General features: G+C 37.3%; 1 protein-coding gene across 2 annotated transcripts in view; it reads left to right on the top strand.

Moving 5' to 3' along the window:
* Positions 1-21,192, top strand: part of SCAPER (S-phase cyclin A associated protein in the ER) — a 136,444-nt gene that overhangs the window by 8,856 nt on the left and 106,396 nt on the right. For both annotated transcript variants that reach the window (XM_032123235.1, XM_032123234.1), the window contains exons 4-8: positions 1,569-1,639; positions 5,281-5,478; positions 13,347-13,447; positions 13,898-14,014; positions 15,950-16,110. In XM_032123235.1, coding sequence (XP_031979126.1) covers positions 1,569-1,639; positions 5,281-5,478; positions 13,347-13,447; positions 13,898-14,014; positions 15,950-16,110 — 648 coding nt within the window. The remainder of the gene's footprint in view (positions 1-1,568; positions 1,640-5,280; positions 5,479-13,346; positions 13,448-13,897; positions 14,015-15,949; positions 16,111-21,192) is intronic.

Here is a 21,192-nt window from a genome sequence, read left to right as displayed (position 1 = left end):
AACTTGATGTTTTCATCTGCCCTTTTTTAATTTTAATGTACTCATATTTGTTGCAAACCTTTTCACTGTGCAAGTCCTGTATGCCATTGCCTTCAAAACCTTGTCTTTGCATTGTAAATCACATCAGAAAAGAGGCTTTGGTGATTGAAATACTTCAGTTATCGGAAGTCTGCCATGGAACTATTCCCCAGTTTAAGATTTTTAGTGACTATGAAGGTTTTATGCATGCAGTAGCTGAATGATTTTTTTTCCCCTGAATGCTGCTAAATTGAGTTCAATATATTAGTTTATAGCTGTTTTTTTGGCTAATGTAGTATTTTAAAAATGAATTATCAAGCAAATAATTTTTAATTTGTTTTAAATTAAAAGCCTTGTTGCCTGGAATAGCCAGTGATACAAACCAGCTGTGCAAACCAGCTGTACAACTGCTTGGTTTAGACAGGTTTGCAGCTGCTTTACATAACCAGAGCAATGTAAAACAGCTGGGCTATGTTTGGGAATTTGGCCTCAGAACTGTTAAAAACTCAACTGGACAATTCTGAAATTCAAGAATGATCTCCATGGTCTAGAGAGGACTGTATTCAACTAATGCATTGATTTGCTTGGCTTCATCCGGCTAAATAATCTTGAAACTTCTATTTGGATGTAATCTGTGCTAGAGAACTCTTTCCATAGTTACTGTTTTGTCTCAGCTTGCTTACATTTTTGGTAATTGGATCCTATGATTTTCGTGTTGTGCAAGTTAGATACTTGGAGGAGTAAATTTTACCTTACCCCATAGCAAATCTTAAAGATTAAGTGCAAACAGATCAGGTTGGTCTAGGCTAACACAGATATTTCTATGCGAAGATAACTCTAAATCAGTTAACTGCTACTACCACAGCACTGAGGCCTGGAGTCACCCTTTCTGACTGGGGGAATTTAAACTGATTTTGGAAGCATAGTTGCTAAAGTCACTTTGTATAAGCAATGGAGGAAGACAGGTACGTTTGTGAAGGGATTTCACGTCTTAAGGAGACTGACTTGTGTTCTGTGAATGTTTTTTTCTCTTCCTTTGGCTCCCTAAATGTTGATGAACTAAATCCTGACCTGAGTTCTGGTTTTTCCCATCTTTTTTGGCAGAACGGTTCCAGAAAAACTAAACTATTACATTTGGTTTTCCTAACAAATATACAAATATATTTCTTGTTTTAGTTCTGTAATAGCTGATTGAGCAGTCATTCAAAAGCAGACTTCTTAAAATTTATATAGAAAACTAGTATCATATTTGACATGTAGATTGTAATGATATGATCTTTAGAGGCACTGAGAACTTAAAGCTGGGTTACCTTTGCTTAATGAAGTTTGTATGTCTTGCCTTTCTTGTATTTTTTTTATTTTCCAGTGTTTTCTGGCATTATCCACGTTCTGAACAGTAGAATATATATTTAGAATATAAAATTTGCCAAACCTCTTAACTCAGAAACTGTGCCCCTCTCAGTACATTGCAAGATGAGATATATGCATTCTAGGGTGCTCTATTTAATTAAAATCGTTATTGTTGATTAAAACAGTTGCTTCTCCCACAGGAAAATCAAAATGGCAATCTGGTGGAAAAACAAAAAGGGTGACTCAAGGAACACAGAAGACTGCAAAACAGGTATCTGCTCATTTTTTATTGTGACATAAAATTAATGACATAACAATGTTTTTCTGTGGGATCACTGATATATTATTGGCTGATTAATACTTCTCTAAAACTATGCATACATTGTATTTTTAAAGCATATAAGTTTCAAAGTCAAGTATTCAGAAGTTAAAATTGCCAGAATTTAGGTTATCTTCCTCAGCATTTCCTTTTGGCACTTCCCAGCCTCTGCACACATGACTTATGGGAATTAAAGTTATTTTAAGGAAAGTGCTGTTCAATAAAATGATATAGGATATTCTTCCTATAAGCATGCTGCTTATACAAGGGCTGCCTTTCCCCCCAATTTCTAATTTAAGGAAATGTCTTGACTTCATGTGTTGAAGTCATCCACATATCTTACTTTGGAAAAAAGTCCAGGTGAGTAAAATTTCCATGACTGGAAAGCCAGTCTGAATGAGAATTGTAAAGAAGAAACCGCTCCTGTTTTTAGTTGGCCTTTTTTTCTCTGTGAATGACGATCTTTATTACATTATAAAGTAATACCTCAATCTTTCCTTATGTTTAATATTTTTAACTGCTGTTTTTCTTTGATTTATGGATTTAGGCATTAGTACAGCTTTAGCCATTTAGTATTTTGAGGCAGCCTGTCAGAATTTGGTAATAAAGCATATGAAAAATGTTACTTTTCAGAAAAGAAAAAATGTTCTGCTTCCATAGGTTTTTGCATCTTTAAAACATAGGCATGTTATTTTCCCAGTTTAGTTCAGCACCTATTAGCCTTGTGTTGTCTCTTCACACACTGATACGTTACAGACACTGTATATTTTGATTCTCTTGGTCTGTGAGGGTGGAGTGTTAGCGATGTAGTTGGGGCTCCCTGGAAGGGTTTGCCCTCAGAATATTGAGGGTGTGAGAACCTGCACAGTTTGGGTTCTGTCTAACCTGGGGATTATGTGAATACTGCGTTTTCAGGAGAATGCTTGGTTGCTACTCAGTGGCTCTATGTGGGATTGCTGTACTAAAGCTCTTGTTGACACAGTCCATTCCTGGTGGATTCAGTTAAGGTTTGAAATGGATTGCTAAATGTCTGTGCATCTTGGCATCTCAAATTGGCATTCTGCACCTTTATTTCTATTGCTTTTCCGACACTGGATACTGCTGTAATTGGTGGCTTTTTTGGCTTAGTTTTGTTGAGCTTTCACTTTTAATTTTCCTTTACATGTGAATGGGCCACTAATCTCAAGAAAATAAACTTACAAAAGCTGTTTCATACGATCTTATCAACCTCTTCTTCCTTTCAGTAGGGTGCTGGCAAATATATGTTCAATGAACTTTGGCATCCTGAGAGTATAAATATACATTGCATACTTTCCACAAGTCCAAGGCAAGTTACTGAAACTATTAGTGGGAAAAAAAATAAATTAAAAAACACCAAGAGAGATTCAGCTTTAATGTCACCTTCCTCATCCACGCTGGGTTACTTGGGATGTAAGAAGGGGTATTCCCATGTTTGTTAACTTAAAAGGCACATAAGCTTTTCATCTTCTGCAGTTGAATATTTGAACTATCACTGCAAGTTAAAATATTATTTCTAATAACAAACCACCAACTTAATGCTTACCTACTTGTGTGATAGTGTTTACAAGGAATCAGGTAGTTTAGAGGGTTTTATCCTTTCAGAGGTGTTCTGCTGGAACATGGGTAGCTGTAAATGTTGCTTAGGTTTTACTGAGACCCTGAAGATCTGCTTACTGGATAAGAATGGAACTGCTATGACTTGCAGAGCCTACACATGGTGTTTTCCTCATTAAAATATTGCTGACATATAAGAGCGAAGATAAATGGATGCCAAGTAGAGCAGATGGATAACATTTATTGCTAAATATCAAAACATATTCCATGACATTGTCTTTTAAAGATAGGTTTGAAAACGTATCTTTCAAATAGTGGGAATTACGCGCATTTCTTATTCCGAAACAACTGATCCTTTACATCAACAGTATTAGCTGAATGACTGTAAACCTAATCACTTTCCTAAGGTCAGATCTTATAAATACAGGCAGCAACAGGTAGCTCTGTTATTTTAATGCAGCTATTTATGATTCTGTAGTTGTGCTTGCGTCATTATAAACTGTAGTTTCAAGGAGCTATAAATTAGCCAGTATATAAGCTTTGCTTTAAATGTTTTTATACAAGGCCTCTGCTAAGGAGCATCTTTTCTCCCAGCAGTTTGTTAAGAGGTGACTTATGTCATAGAAGAAAAAATATGAAACCCTTCTGAAATTGCTGTTCATCGGTTGTTTATGCCATGCATCTTTCTGAACATGGCTCTCATGCATACATTAGCTGGGGTTCATCTGGAGTACACTTGCAGCCCTTGGAGATATATGTAAGGGTAGCAGAGATGTTGGTATGATTGTAGTAAATCTTACCGTTCTTCTGCTTCTTACAGAAAAATTAGCGTCTCACCACAAACGCAGGTGAGAGCATAACCATTCTGAGAACAGTGTGTCTCCCTAACTGCAAAGTGGAATTTGTTTAATGATGTGTAGTACAGGACAAAAAGACTTGAATCCCAACCAATTGTTTTGAAAATTACACTATTTCTAGTTAGTGATTAGATATTCTAATTATAAACACTGTGTACTGTTATGTGTGGTGTTTGAGTTTTCTTATTCAATCACCAAAGTAGAGCATTTAGAATGGGATTTTAATCCCTACAAGAGTGCTCCAGTAAGAATTGATATGCCACAGTGGACCAGGGCATCAAAACTACGTTAAAGGTGCTATGAAAAGAAATACATAATGAAAAAAGCCAACCCAAACCAGACTACTTTAATATGTAGCTAATACCTCCATCACAAAGTAGCACACAGTTGGGTGTCACTTGGGGTTTACTGGGGGTGCTTGTCCACTGGCTATATAATGCACAAGCTTATGGTAACAGGGTTTTACTGTTTGTTTTCTTTTGTTGGAGAGAATTTCAGGTTTAATAAGGGCAGTGTCATGCGACCAAGTGGTGATTTGGTACCTTTAGACAAATAGGTGTGCTTCAGAATCCTTTGGAATATCCCATCCCATCCCATCCCATCCCATTTAGCATGTTGGCTGTCCCCTGCATCTGCGCAGCAAAGCAGTACTGGGTCAGTTAAGTCTGTGTTCTAGGGTGAGCCACATCAGCATTTCACTGGCATTAACACATATTAGCATGAAGGTTTTAAAACATTCATGTCATATGTAATGTCTTGGTAATAGAATTTCCTTCTGGTGGAATATTGCTGGTATGTTTATTAGTGAAATGCTATTTTCACCTCTGGATATACACACCTGTCAGAATAAGTAATACAGGATATGTAATTAGAAAATGTAACTTTGCAGTGTGCTGAGAGGCAGAGTATCTCGTACTGCTGTGAAATGAAAATATTATAAATATCAAAGAAACAGAATCTAGTTGAACATAAGTGCTGCCTATATTTAAGAAAGTGTGTTCTAAAAAACTCAAGTCAGTGCAATGATGTCTTCTTTAGCAAAGAAGTTCTTGTTTACAGGTGTTTCAATATGCTGATGAAAGGTGTGTTGCACAGAAACCCAACTCCTTACCATAATTCTGTTTGTTGTTCTCCTTTTACCTTGTACTTTCTTGTTTTCAGAACACTACCTTAGACTGTAAATTAACAGCAGCAGGAGCTGGAGATAAAAACTTTGACAAAAGCCCCACCAAAACAAGGCAGCCTCGAAAGGTGGATCTGCGGGCTCGGTACTGGGCATTTCTCTTTGACAATCTCCGGCGTGCAGTTGATGAAATCTATGTCACATGTGAATCAGATCAGAGTGTGGTGGAATGCAAGGTAAGGCTCCAGCTGTTCTTTGCCTATCTGGCTTCTGTCTGGCTTTTTTTATATTTTACCTAAAAGGTAAATGAGGAATTAGAGCTTCAGAAACGTGTTACTTTTTCATTTGTATTTTGTGAAGGATTTTAAATAGGAAAGCTGAGGTCATATGTACTCGTATTTTAGAGAATGCTTTCATTTTGAGCAGGGACTAATTTTTGAAGTGTATAAAAACCAAAAAGTTGTACATGAAAATATTAGAGCTCAGTTTTTGCTGAAATGAGATTTCGTTTTTTGAGCTCTGATTTTGTGACTTTTCTGACTAAACACTGGTTATTTACTTTGCCTGGTAATGTCCTTTACTGTAGGTGGCACTGTTGCAGTTCAGCCTTTTTCACGTTCATTTGCTTCCTGTTAAGTGGCTTAATTACACACTGCTCCCTTTCTGCAGTGATAGTTATCACTCTTCTCATTCTCCCTTTGTTAAGAAAGTGATTGGTGGTCGAGTGTAAGCAATGTCTGGTTGGTATGTCACTGTAAGACACTTCCCAGTTTCAAATAACCTGGGTTTGTAATAGCTTGTGCATGTGGTTCACATTTTATTGTGATTTTCTAGTAGATCTGTAGAAATACCCTTGTCATTTAATAAAAATCACTCATGCTTTGGAAATGGAATTTATCGCAAGCATTAAGAGAAGTCAGAATACATTAGAAAAGAAATGTTAAAGATATGACTTTGTTTTCATATTAAACATGGCTGAAAACTCAACACATTCTGGAAATGATTATCTAATCACTGTAAAAAAATTCATATATCAGTTTAAGTAAACTTTTTTATTATCCTATGCATCTCATTCTCTGCTGTAATCAGACACGGCCAAATTGCCTTTGAGATTAGCGTACAAATACGTTTCATTGGAAGCAGCTTTGAGAACTGAACAGTAGCTCAGAGGCTTCCAAATTGCTGGTTGGCCTAACACAATTTAACATTTTGGTACTGAACTGTCTTCCTGCTCAGGAAACATCTCTCTAGAATTTTTTGGTTTAAGAAAGCCAGCCAGCCTTGCATTGTAATTAGCATTTTAAACTTTTGTGACTGAAAGATCAGAAGCATATTTGTATCATTATCGCATATTTTGGGGGTTAGATATCGTTCAGCATTTTAATTGGGCTACTTGATCTGCATTTGGAGGGGGGTACTATGTAGCCCAAGTGAAAAGTCTTCATTTTAGCAGACTCTTGACAACGATGTATTTATCTGTGCAGATCAGGTTACTTGTTTGCAAAACACAAGTGAAAAAAACCAAAAATGAGCAAACAGGGCAGTCCAGTGTCAAGTGTTGTGAAACTTCTGCAATGTTCATGTTACTCTTCCCTTTTAAAAGATCTCTTTTCTCAGCACAAAAGTGTGCCTTACCTGAGCAGCTGGAATATGTGTTTGTGCTGTGGTCCTTTGTCTGTGGGATTTTCTTTTACAGGTTACTGTTAAAAGATGATTATTCTTTTGATGAATTACTATCATGTCTGTTAATTAAGATATGAAGTGTAAAACTGTTTAGTCTTGTAAATTATGTTTACTACTAATGTCTCTCTTCTGTAAACTCTATTGTTTGTCCTTATTTATGGTGATTTTGACATAGCCCAGTTTCTACCATTTTGACTGCTGGACATAGGGAAATAATAATAAATAAGAAACGAAAATGGTCCCACTGCTAACCTTCCCTTCATTTTTTTTTAAGTGGTATTTTGAAAAATCCTTTCAATTAGGATAAATTGACGTTATCAAAAACTTCCTTAATTTTGACTTTTTAAACTTCTGCCTTGGTCAAGTGGGCATGTGCTGTTCCATGTAAACATTTAAGTTGCATAAAGGTTGTGTTATAAGAAGACTCATGTAAAAATGAAAATTGACAACTTCTGGCATTTTGAACCTTCTGCTTAACCTGGTATAAAATGTTAGTTCAGGTTTTTTTGGTATTTTGTGCCTTTTGCTCTCCCGTATCCTTACAAGTTGTTATAGTTTTATTGATTGCATTGTCACTGAAGATATTTGATGCTCCCAAATGAGAAAGGGCTCTGGTGGCTCTTTGTGGTTGAAACTGCAGACAGAAGGGTTGTGGTGAGGATCCAAACAGTGGGAATGTGTGTAAGCAGATCAGTGCTTGTGTATATTTTCTCTCAGCTTTGGGCTCTGCTGAAGTTGGTATCTGCTATTGATTTGGAATTGAGAACTCTCAAATCATGTATGTAGATATATAGATAGGGCTTGGATGCTTTGTATGTAAAGGCATAATGAACATGGTTGAATTATTTCTGAAATAAATGAAGAGTTCTCCAGTCTAAGCATAATCTTACTGTACATAAATTAGTTTGTGCAATAGTGATAAAAGATTAGATATATCCTAGTAGGTTTGGCTGTAACCTTCAACATTTGAAAATGCAAATTGTATGGATATTCTATATATTAGCTAGGTTTCTGTGTGTCTAACATTTATATGAATATTTTACCTACTGTTTTCTAGGTTGGGGTGGCAAGTGTAGGCAGAGCAGAAATAGTAATGCCTTTAAATCTCTTGCTGTATGATAAGAGGAATTAAGAGCAAAAGTTTTGTAGAGGGATGGAGGCAGATTCTGTTGTTAATGCAACAGATGTCTTCAGCTGCTATTCTTCCATGGTGTTTTCAGGTGTCTCAGTAACTGAATTTGTGTTTATATATGTGTGTGTATGTATATATAAAAAAGAAACACTGCACACTTATGTAAATCCTTTATTGATAGAGTTTGAGCAACTGGATTCAACAACTAATGATACAGTAAGTATAGAAGAATATCAAACTACCTTTAATTTAATTTGGGATTTTTTTTTCTTCTAGGATGAGTTGCCAGCTTCAGCTGTTCTTTTCCTTTCAAAAAAGCTGAATTTTATCATGTAAAAATTTTGTTCTATTTTATTTTTACATTGCTGTTTAGCATTATCTAAAGCTTGTACAATCTCTTGTCTTTTCACCTAATGTTAGTTACTGGTGTATTTCTGGAAGGTTTTGGCCAGGGTAGATTCTGTCTTGTTTCTAAAGCTTACAGATGGATTCTTACATCAGTCTGGTTCAGTGAAAACAGTTTAATTTTGCTTGAGATTCTTATTCCCTCTTATGAAATGGAAAATTCAGCAGTGAAGTTCTGTTCTGCTTCTCACAGACAGCACAAGGTGAAGAGGTGGGTAAAGACTTTCACTTAAAAATGAACTTAGACATGTTGCACGATGCTCCTCTGCAAAAGAACCAGCTGAATCAAGTTAAGGCCCTTCAGTTGGGGGATTCAGTTGGGAATCAACTTAAGTTAAGGCCTTTCAGTTGGGGGATGTCTGTGAGAGAGTTTGAGTTGATTGAGGCTTCCCAGAAGCAGAGAGGAGCCTCTCCGAGGGCTGCTTTTGGGCCTGGTCGTCAATTTCTACTGATTTCACTCTTTCTGTGCAGACTGAGACCCCTGCTCATGCAGTTGATCCATCGCTGGCATTTAGGACAGCCAGTTCCACAGATGGAGTATGGCAGAAGCGTCCAAGGCTGCAGCTTAGCACTGACTCACAAAAACACACCTTCTAGTTCTGAATTTGGGGATATTTACTTAGAGTATGGTTTTATGTTCCTAAATAAATAATCTGTGGCTGTATTGTGGCAGTCCATGCTCAGTGAAAATCTCTGTGAGCATTCCCACTGCCTCTTTTTGGACATTTACTTTTTCATTGTTGTCATCTTCCGCAGATGAGTCATCAGAGAAGGACAGGAAAATGGGTTCATGATCAAGCATTCAGTCTTAACAGCTAAAGATGAGGTCTTTCAAAATGGTGATCTATTCTGAAAAGCCAGCATGTCTTAGCTGGCAGTCTGGGTATCCCTGTTCCTGCCATATATATATATATGTTTAAATTTTGTGTGATTAAGTCTTTGCACATGCCACTGCATTAATTCTTACGGAGAAATTTTCCTTTGGTAATGGTTATGGGTCCTTTGGAGCACATCCTTGTCAGGTAGCGGATTGTGGCTGTCATGATGTAGGTGAATTAATGAGGAGCAACTGAGGCCAGATATGGTGAATTTAACACTTGGATCTAGGAGACCATGTGCTTTCTTAAAATATTATTTGCCATGTACTGAAGTTGATATGAGGAGAGTCCTTTGTCTAGAGGAGCTGCTTCCTTTCATCCTTTCCCAAAGCTTTGACAATCATATTGGTTGAACCAACCCCAGAGCTGGCTTTAATTATCTGTAATTCAACTGTATGAAAAGGCTACAAGGAATTTTTTGAAGCAATTTTACTTTGTCAAATTACTGAAACACAGTTAAACTTCAGAACATACATTCAAAAAAAGAAAGAAGGAACTTAAATTGTGTGCTAAAAGCATGCTCCAGTACAAAAAAAAAAAAAGGAGTTTATTTTGGTAAATACATAAACTAAAATATTCATTACAGATACTGAAACAGGATAAAGTAGGCATGGTTTGTAAAACAGAATCCATGTTTCTAGCTTGGCCAATAAGCTAAAGTACAGATGTGGTGACTGAGTTAATTTCTCTGATGGATGTGCTACTGTTTTGGGTTGTAGTAACTTTAAAACCTTACAGTCTTCCATACCTCCCTGTTTGCTGCTTCCTTGTTTGAGGATGGGAGAATAAATGCATGAAACGACATTTCAAAGTGGTTAAGGGATTTCTAAAGTGCACTTCTGTTCTGAAGGATTACAATGGGCCTATCTAGGACCCAAGTCCTGAGTGAGGATTGTTCTCATGTAGCTACTCTTGAAGGTCTTAGTTGATTACAAAGTAATTAATAGGATCACCCAGTTGAAGAGACTAGAAGTCCAACTTTGAGATAAATACATGGCAACCAGAGTAATGAGTGAAAGCTGGAGAAAAGAAGGAAAGAAAAAAAAAGAGACATGCAGAACTGTTGATGAGAGAATTGACAAGAACAGAGAGGAGAAGGTAACGGGAGCTGTATTGTGACTGGTTTGAGTTTCATATCATGGATTTTCTTTGACAGGTTGTTTTTTAGCAGTATTGCTTTCTTACTTAGTTCGAACGGTCTCTTTAAGAATCGTATGGGATAGGTGTGACCTTGAGAAATAATGAGATATAAAATTGTTCTGACTGTAGTCCAGCCGCAGTCTGGCCCATAAAGGTTCCTTTTTGTCTGCAGCTTCTCGAGTGGTGCAGGTTTGGCCTGGCTCAGCAGCACGGGGTATCAGAGCTCCCGGCGGTGCCGTAGGTGAGCGGCAGAGCGGGATCGATGCCGGGGGCGCGGAGCCCCGCCGGGATTGTGTGTCAGAGGACAAAGGGATGGCGCCGCCCGGCCTGCTCTGCGCGCCGGCCCCAGAGTCCATTACAAACCAATCGAAGCCGTTGCAGCCAATTGGGGAACTAATTGGTAATTTTAGCTGGACATCTATATGGAGTTATCTGCATGCCTGCAACGGCGCTTTCAGAGCCACTTTTGTTCTGCTCCATCCTGCTTGACAAAATGGCCCTCATAGCTTTAGGGAGAGAGATGTGCATCAGTGAGTATGGGGCCGCTCCAGCTGCTTGTCTTGTTTGTATTCCCTTGTTCATAAAACATGGCTCGGGTTACAGCTGCATGGGTCTGCTCTGATCATTTCTGATAATGTGGAGCTAAACATTCCTTAAAATAGGTTAAGCCATTTATTGCGGTTTTTTTCCTGTGCCAGCTAACTTCAGAAATATAACTCGTATTCACATTAATTCTTTTTTTTTTTTTTTGTGAGGAGTATGTCAGTGGCTGACTTGAAAAGTAAATGATTCAGAATTAAATTTTGCTTTCTATGCTCTCATTGTTAGTAACAGTCAGCACAACTTAGTATGGGCTAACCTAAATGGACGTGAATTGGATTAGAAAGCTGAAATTTTATTAGTGAAACAAAAAAAGAACTGGCTGAAACACTTGACTTGTTCATTTCTTGTAGCAGACTTTACTTAAGAATTATTTTGGTGCTGTAAACCTTACAACTGCTTTGTAAGAAAGATTTCTGTTAGCTTTTTTGGGGAATATTTCACAGCAAAGAACAACTTTTGCATCAGCAGTAGGATTCTGTTTGATTTCCCTGGTGTCTGACTTTGTGGTGACTTTTCCTTTACAGCAACCAGCATATGCTCTGTATATGCCGTAACGAGTAGTTAAAAGGACACTTACGCCAAAACTGAAGCTGAATTTCGAAGTTAGGGTTAAACAAAATGAATATCAGTCAGTATGATTTTATAGGAAAGAGCATTTTGCATGCATTAGAGGTCCTTTTTCTATTAAAAGGACAATTAAAGTTGTATGGGACGTGATGTTACAAAAACATGCATTAGTTACCTGGACTGTAGGAGAGTGTTTGTAATATTTTTGCTGTCAAAGGTTTTACTGTTAAAATTTGTAGTTATGCACTTAAGAACCAATACCTTCTCATTTGTAATTGTTCCCAAAATTTCTAAGTATTTTGCTTTGAGCAGAATATTTATCCAATACCGGCAGGGCTGACTTTGGCATAGTAAAGAACTTGTGAAACAGCAACATTTTGTCATTAGTGTTTTTCCTTATACCACAAAACTATGTCTGTACTTTACGTTCTGCATGTGAAGCTCATTTAAGTTTCATAGAATTCAAGCTTCCTTCATGGATTTTTATTATTTTCAGCACATTGTCATGACAGAGTACAGGACACATTTTTCTTGTCTCAGAAAGAGTAGTTATGAAAGCTGCTCTTTCTGACTAACATGAGCTCAAACTCTCTCCCTTAGGCATTAATGTGCTTTGTTGGTGATCAGCTTTGCTGAGGAGGTGCCTTATGTCTGTGTGTGTTTTGTCATGTTCAGTCAATGATTTTTGAGTTTATATGTGGAATACAGGTGATTTCCTACCTTGCGGCATGATAAAGAATTGCTCCTTTCCCTACCAGTAGCAGTAGATAACTGTAGTTTGCTCAGGGAACACAACTGAGAGTTCCATTATATTGTGTTTTGCCCTGCTTTGCAGTGAAAAAAATGCTGCCATTATCTGAGTAAAGGCAACTTACTTTGAATTTTTCATTGTTTCTGCTTGTAATCTGACCTTACTATAGGTACTACATCTGTACATTTGTGCCAGCTGGATATCAGTAGGCCCAGTCAATGCTTTCTTGTAGTTAAGGATATTTTAATCAGAAGCAAGTCTCTTCAGCCACTGCCATTTTGTCTATGACTTTCTTCCTGATGTAGTGTGAAGTTAATTTATATGTCCTTTTGCAACAGTTAATTTTATTTGTTAGAGGCCAAAATGTAGTTCCAGATTCAAACTACTTCATTAAGATTTTGCCTATCCTGAGTAAATGTCCAGCATGCCCACATCGTTTTTGACAGTATCTGTTTAATCCTACCCAGGTTCTGATGCTGTTGCCTTTGTGTAGTTTTGTATACATTCGTATCACAAACAGATTAATTGTGACATTATTAGTCTTTCACAGACCTGTTAGGTTTTATATGGTTTTGCTTACTTGATGATGTATGTCTAGCATATTTTAAAAGATAACTGACCAAAAAAAAGCATAAATAAGGAAACAAGTATCCTTATGAGTGTTAAGAATTATTTTCTTGGGAGTGTTGCCATTTCATCCTTGCACATTGATGCTCACACAGATCTTGGAAAATGTGCACCTTTTTTTTTTAGGATAAATGTTTTAATGATTGTTCACATAAAAATCTTAATTATCTGGGCCTTCTTGTTTTCAGGGATTGTGTTGGGTTTATTTTTAATGAGAAAGCTACAGAATAGTAAATGTCCTTCTTTCTTTTCAGTTTCTTTATTGGGGTGGGGGATTGTTTTTTAAGTCGGAAGATTGATGTGATGGTTGCTTTTCAGGAAGTCCTGATGATGCTTGATAACTATGTAAGGGACTTCAAAGCATTGATTGATTGGATACAGCTACAGGAGAAGCTGGAAAAAGCTGATGCTCAAAGCAGGTAATTAGATTTATATTTTTTTTAATCTACAGAGAGAGTAAAGTTCACAGTAAACTTCATTTTCTAGCAGATATTCAGAAAATAGAACCAATTTTCCTTTTCAACAAAATGGCTGTGAGGACATTTTATGTGCATTGTCACTGTCACTTAGAACTAGAGGATATTTCCAGTCCTACCTTGATCCTTTCCTTTTACATGGTTGGTGTGATGCTTTGTTCTACACTGGAATTTGAAATAAACATTGTAGTCTTGAGAAGAGGCATTATTTTTGATATGGGTCTGGCTGATAGGGTTTGGAGTTGGTGTAGAAACAATTGCTATGATCAATGATTAAATTCAGCAGGATTCATTAACACTTTGAGCGTTTGTCAGTTCTGGTTTTGTTTTAAGGTGATAGAGGAAGAGTTATTGTGAATTGTATTTTTAAGCTTTTCTTTCCTGGATTTGCAGACCTACTTCACTGGCCTGGGAAGTAAAGAAAATGTCTCCAGGACGCCATGTGATCCCAAGTCCATCCACAGATAGGATTAGTGTGACATCAAATGCTCGAAGGAGTTTAAATTTTGGGTATGAAACCAGTTAAGAAGTTTATTGAAGCTAAAATAAAGATTCATTTGAAGCAAAGTTCACAAAAGCACTATTTTTCTATAGTAACCAATGTATTGTTTTGCTGTTTAGTAAATCATACAAGCAATTACTTGCATTCATAAAAGAAAAGCCTATGATCTGTAAAGGAAAATCCTATAAAGGACTTACTTTTTCCTTACTTTGTAATATATTTAATTACTGGTCATTAGAAAGACCTGAAAATAAAATACTGTTAGAGTATTTCATGTTATCTGTTTAGTACTCCCTTCTCTCTACAAAACAAAGGTCAAAATGTCTCTAACTAGCATTTTAAAATTGCCAATGTGTGCAATGTGAATGGCCAGCTGAGCATGCAGAAGTAAATACAGGTCAAAAAGAGTGAATGTAAAGTGAGATTATGATGATTCTGATGTGTGCCAAAACTGATACTAGTTAAAATGTAGAGTATGTTATATACTGCAGTAAAGCATCTTTTACTTGTTGAAATGAAAGTATTTGAAAGCAGTTCAACAAAAATGTGCATAAATTTAGAGCAACACTGTCTAGTCCTGTCTCAGTCTGGAGAGCACGAATGTGTCCAGTTGAAATCTTTCTCAGTGTGTGTGCTGTAGTTCCTTCAGGTTTGTTGGGATCTAGGGAACACACTGCCCAGTTTCCTAAGTGGTTACAGTGTCCTCAGCCGAGATGTAATACTGGACTGTTTGGGCAGCACTTCTGAGTATTGAGCTCTCTGAAATTTTGCATATCAAATATTTCTACAAAAATACTGCAAAGTCTGTTTGGTGTAGGCCCTGTGTAGGGGTATCTATTGATACCTACCTGACAGCATCTGAGGGGTGTCTGCTTAAATGCCTGGTAGTAGGGAGAAAATATGCACAAGCATTCAAGTGAAACATTTGAATCTGGTGGAAATCAATGCGCTTTTATTTTTATTAGAACATAACAGCTCAGCATGATTAGTCTTTTAGCTAAGCCTTATATTTTTTTGCATGTAATTACATGTTGTATTGCTGCTGGAGCTGTTTTATTCGCAATCACAGGGACATGATGAGCAACTGTGTGTGTTAGAGCAGGGAATAACAAGATGGGTTTTCCATCCTTCACACTTGTAAACTGTTTTCTTCTGTCTTAGTCCACCTGTGTGTCTCAAAGCGAGGCAACGCCAGAGAGCTGCAGTATTTTGTGTATGAGAGAGAGAATAGGATAGAAAATAAGGGCTGAGACATACTTGGTACTACGGAAACTTTTGGCAGAATGCTAGGAGTTACTAGGAAATGAATATGGAATAGTAGAGAAGGTAGTGGTGCACCACTGTAGAAATTCATGGTTCATACCTCTAGTCATCTTCATATCTTCCCCAAAGCAGTATAGAAAAAGTAGGAAAAGTAGAGAAACTACAAACAGGAACAATCAGAGGTATCCACCAGCATTGATGCAAAAGGAAAAGAACTTGGAGAAGAGATAACAAGAAGGGTATGATAAAAATAAATAAAATAAATAAAATCACTTACGTGGAAGATGAATAGGGAAAACTCTGTTCATTATTTTTAATGAAAATGAGTTGGGAGTGCTAAATGATCAAACGCCAGGCTTAAAGTGACAGGAGTATTTTTCAAGACTTAGTATGCAGAATTTGTTATTATGTGTTTCTTTGGTTGCCAAAACCATGAATTCCTTAAGAAATTAGTATCATAAAGATTAAATTCATCTTGTTTATTAAAAACAAAGATTTGTTGAGTAAATTACAAGAACTTTCCAGTATAAATTGCTGCAACCTGGAGAGTTTGCCAGAGGAGAAGTAAGTAGTTCTGTACAGCACCATTCTGATAGTCTCTGACAGGCTCTGATAAAGCTTTCTAACAAACTGTTCTGTTACTTGATCAGACACTAAAAGGAGCTGTGACTTTCATTTAGGAACTCTACAGTGACAATTTCTGCAACACGCCTGGCTCCTTCTGGTGTAAGTTGGGCTGATAAGGTAAAAGCCAACCATGGAACTAAAGCTGCCAATCCTGAGCTGGCAACAGCACAAGCCTGTCTGGCGCCTCCGGCACAGAAGTCACTGCGGAAAAATGGCAAGTCCCTTTCAGTGGCTTAAGTTATTTTCACAAACTCTGTGGTATAAAGTAAATTCAGAATGTGATGACCTAAGTTCTAAGCAAAATTAAACCTAGTTTTGTGAAATACAATGTTAAAGTATAGAGATAAAAGATTAATGCAGCCATACATTGCAGTAGTTAAGTTTGAGACAGAAGTGTGTTTTCATGTTTTTCATGTGTAGGTAACATTCTGCTGTATTTTCACTAACTAGAATTTGATCTGTTAAAATACCAGTTTATAACATCCCAAGAAGCAAAAGGTCTTTGGTCACAAACTGCCGATCTAACTGGTTGCAAGTTGGGATGGCTTAACAATATAAAGACTAATGCATGCCCGGGAATCTGTGAAGAGCTCAAGATAGTTTTATATGTCCAGGGAGAACATGCTATTAGAACTGTGCTGAAGTAACAGCTGATGTTTTTTCCTTGCAAGACAAGAGTTACCACGTTTGGTTATGAATTGTTTCTCTAAAGATGCTCCTTGGAGAATCCTTGATGCAGTATCTTTTGTTCTAGAAGAGATTGGTTTTGTTGCAGACATAAACTACTACCATTTGGGTTATAAAATTGGTTTCTTTGGACTGGATCCCTGAGATTATCTTCAGGGATGCTCTTTTTTTTTCTTTATTTTCTTCATGTGTGGTCCCAGATGACTTTCTGCAAAACCAGCAGGCAGAATGTAGAAATGGATATTCTGAAAGAAAATGAAAAGTGTTGTTGTTTTTTTTTTTCCAATAAGAAAAGTTTCAGGAAGTGCATGTATCAATTTAAGATAGTTGTATGTTCAACCTAGGAGTAGTAGAAGTTATGTAATAGTGACTTGCAGACTTGTGGCATATTATGGAGGTAAAATACCTTGTCCAGGGGTCTTGCAGTGTAACATGAATGAGTTCAGTAGTGGATTCCTCTGCTCAGAGCAGAGCCATCAAACCCATACTCTAAAGATGGTGGTTGGAATGGGATTGATGGCTACTGCTTACATGAGGAAGTAGTTTGCTGTGTACAGTTGCAGTGAGCTGCTTGGAGAGCAGGAGCTGTTTGGCTGAGTTTTCAGCACTATAATTGATGTAATTGAATTGATTAATTGAAGTAATTCCACTTTTAATATATGCCAGTAGTTGAAGTTACTCATAACAGAAGCTTTTTCTTGTGATTATCGCTCATATTAGTCACAGGCTCCAAGCTGTTGCTAAAATACCTTTGTTAGGTGTTCTTGTGCATATGGAGAATGTTATTAGCTACACAGGGAATAAAGTGATCTGTATTTCAATATGGATAACATATTTTAAGAGGCTAGGAGGAAAACAAAAGACTTTATCCTTATGTTACTTTCAGAGGCTTTTAGAGGGCTGAAGAAATCAGTGTTGTGCTTTTATTGAATGTTACTTGCAGCTGATGAGCTCCAAAAAGAGAAGCCTCTTAGGTCCTGTAGTACTGGCCTGCAAGTGTTCAGTAATCTTCAAGTCAAATGTACTATGCAATCCAGACTTGAAACATTTAATTTTAAGAAATAACAGTTATTCCTGCTAGGCTTTGTTTATCCTTAAGAATCTCTAATTGCTGACATTGAGCATTGGAGTATTTCAGTGATTCTCTCGTGGCTGAACTGTTACATTTTTAACAAATCGAGTTCTCTGTAGAAGCATGTTGTCCTTTGTGTGGGAGGTGGAATCGCTTTGGTAAGATCCAGTTATCCTCACTGATGAAAGCACAAGAAAATCTGTGAAGTTTATGTGAAGGGAGCCACAGAGGCCCTTCACATGCATTATTGAAGCAGCTCTGAGGCTCATGTGTCATCTGCTCTGCCCCTTCCCCAGCTAATGCACTCCCAGCTGTTTGGTGCATGTGGGCCTTGGGGAAAGGATTCCCCCTGCCCCCTGTAATGCTCCCTTGCCCACCCAAAGCCCAGCTGGGGCTTACAGCCACAGGATTTCCCCAAACACTTTTTTTTCTCCAGTGATTTCCAACAGCATTATCATTAGGCCTCACAATGATTTTGTGATGTGGATGAGTATGATACTGTATCTGTTTCATGGTTGATGCAATTTCCAAATTTAACAAAATAAGCCCTTAGGGAGAGAGAAAATGCATTATTTTTCCATATAGTTCTTTAATCTTTCCTTTTCTGGAATCATAATTAAATGAGGTTAAATCATCTTATCTCATTTCCCTCATTAAACTTACTGTTACCCTCAATATTTTAATGAATTTTTTAAAATTGTCTTTCATGCTTGAGTGTTTTTTACAACATGAAGTGTAGTTTGTTCTTACTATCTGAGCAGTTTCATGGGTCATGAATTCCCTGGTGCCTGTGGTAAAAAGTGAGAGGGGTTATACGAGTTTAGAGTGTGTATTAGAAATGGAAGTAGGTGCTTACAGTTAAAATAATTGTTATTACAGAATTTAAGACACTCTAGAACATGTGAACTTCTCAGAAACACTAAATTTTTTTCTGTTGCCATACTTGAAATCTGGTTGATTTTTATTGTTATTACTATTATTATCATTATAATCTTTCCTGTATTAATTGCTCACATCCATAGTTGTGAGTAGATGTTCTCTGTAATGCAGCTAAGACTGGAAACTTTGCAGGATGTACAATCCTCTAAAGTAGCTGTTCTGGTTTGGGCTCAGATGGAACTGAAGTTTAGTAATGTGGGGGTTTGGGCAGGATATTACTGGCAAGTGAATTTTTTTAGAAGGGCCATGCATCTCCTGAGGTAGAACCCCCAGGAGTTTGCACATAGTTGCCTGGATTTCTGTTAGTAGTGTTTCCAGTGAGGCTCCTTGGCCAGTTCTTCCAGATGGAGCAACTTCCCAGGAGCCTGGTGGCTGTGAGAGCCCTGAGATAACAGATGGCTTGTCACTTCCATGTAACACAAGCACAGGCAGGGACAGCCAGGTTCATGTGAAACTAGAGAATGATCAGGGTAGTCAAATGAATTATTCATTTGCAAAGCTCTGGGGGTAATCAAACCCAGCATGTGATACGTAGCCTGTGGAAATGGCTGCTGGGCTATAAGAATTCCAGACTTAGGGAATAAGTGTGGAGGAAGATTGGTGCCTTACTGAGTATTAACTTTGTCTCTCATTAGATGTGATCTAGTGTAATAAATGTATTAGCTTTGCAAGCTCTTAGTTAAAAACATGCCTGGAAATGACTGAATACTAAACTGATTGATGGATTGAAATGAACAAGTATCTTCTGGTGCACTGCTAATTGTCAGATGGCATCACACTGTTAAATTGACTCCAGGTAGTTCAGGAGTCTGAATACATATATGCATTAAAAACTGCCTTGTGTTTCAAGAAGTCACCAAACAATATTCTTTCAAATGCAGATATTTCTGGGCTATTAAAATGCTTGGTTGAGTCTTGGGTAATAAATATGAATCTGACAGTGGAAAAAATGCAAATTAAAAATTGAACATGAATGGCTTTTATGAAAAGATTCATTTTTACTTTAGTAAGTGTGATTATGGTTCCGCTATGCTCTGAATAATTTATTCTAATTAAGTCTGTCATTGTAGACTACTAAGCAATATGTCACAAGGCAAAGAATCAACAGGCAAGAATATTCTTTTTTGGTAGAATAAACTTTAGTAGATATTAGTAAAAGGTATTAGTACTATTATTGTGATACATATATATGATTAATATCTCTTATTACCTAGAGGTTAGTAAAATTATGTTTAGGTAGTAGATACTACAAAACGGTCTCTTCTGCTCCTTTTAATGTAGAAAAGATGCTTTTATGTAGAAGGTGACTTCAATTTTCAGAACAAATAGAAGTGAAGCGTTTCAATAATTTTGTTTTGCAAATGACAAGCAAAAGGAATTGCAATCCAGAAGTTGCTGCAGTACAGCAGTGGTGGTTCTTTGGTTGATTTTAGCAGCTCTTCTGAACAATCTCTGGTGTCTGTTACTTGCCAGCAAAATTTCTTGGCCAGATTTTGGCCTAAGCCAGATACAGCAAAGTCTTTGTGGTCCCATCAGTTACTAAGGTTGGTGGGATGGGAGCAGCTGTGCTCCTTAAAGGGCCTGAGCAGTCCTTGTCCCACAGGATGCAGAGCCAGATGCTGTGAGCTTTCTGCTGTAAATCTGGTTGTGATTCCTGGGGAATTAAACCCTGTTCCCTGGAGAACCGCTGGAGTTAAGATTGTCTCTGAGAGGGCAATAACATGTTCCCATCACTAGCTCCTGTAGGTAATGATATTTTTTCTAGATGAAGATGAAGAAATGAAAAGAAGGCCAGTGTTGCCTACAGGGTCAGATGGAAAGTCTGTGGCAAAGGAAAAAATGCAATTGGTGTGGTTTTGACTGCCCATCTCTGGTTGGTGGGACTCTGAAATGTGTGCGAATGCACATAAGGGGAAGGAACACAGAAAGGCTTTTTGCAGACTCTGGTACCAGCAGTGATCTGAGGAGATCAGCCATGTTCATTCACAGAGTTTGGAAATTTTATTTACTTTAAAATACACAGCAATTTTTCTAGAGTGAAACAATAAAATACCAATAGTATTACTATTACTCAATTACTAATTATTCAATAGTAAAATACCATATAATCTTTTTGCATCTGTCATTACCATTATTATTAAGGTTTGTGAACAGTTATATAGTTATGTACAAACAGCTGTTGCATGAGCTGCTCAGTGAAGATAAATTCCAGTACAGTCCTGTCAAATTCCCTGGTAACTTAGGATCTACACCAGCTGTTGGGCCAGGCTGCTGTGTTTCATCCTGAGATGTTAAAAGAACCCAATAGTTAAACCAGCAATGTTTGTAAAATGCTGGATGCCAAGGGCAGCAAAGGATGAAAGTGCCATTAGTTCTGGTTTTGGCTGATTTCCAGTTTACTGGTTACTGCTGCTGTTGAACATCAAGTCCACCTAACAACTGTTTAGTCCAGTTCATATGTTAAACTTTAATGTTTGAGCTCAAGCTCTGGTCTTTATGCCTGAGCTACATGACCATCTTTGCTGGTAAAAACTTTAAAAATACCCAGAGAATTAATTTTTTTTACAAGTTGTATTCTAGATTATTACCCTCTGTAAA

This window comes from Corvus moneduloides, chromosome 13 (genome assembly GCF_009650955.1).
Source record: "Corvus moneduloides isolate bCorMon1 chromosome 13, bCorMon1.pri, whole genome shotgun sequence".
NCBI classification, from domain to species: domain Eukaryota; kingdom Metazoa; phylum Chordata; class Aves; order Passeriformes; family Corvidae; genus Corvus; species Corvus moneduloides.
Note: the sequence above shows the minus strand (reverse complement) of the source record. Positions and strands in the feature narration are given on the sequence as shown.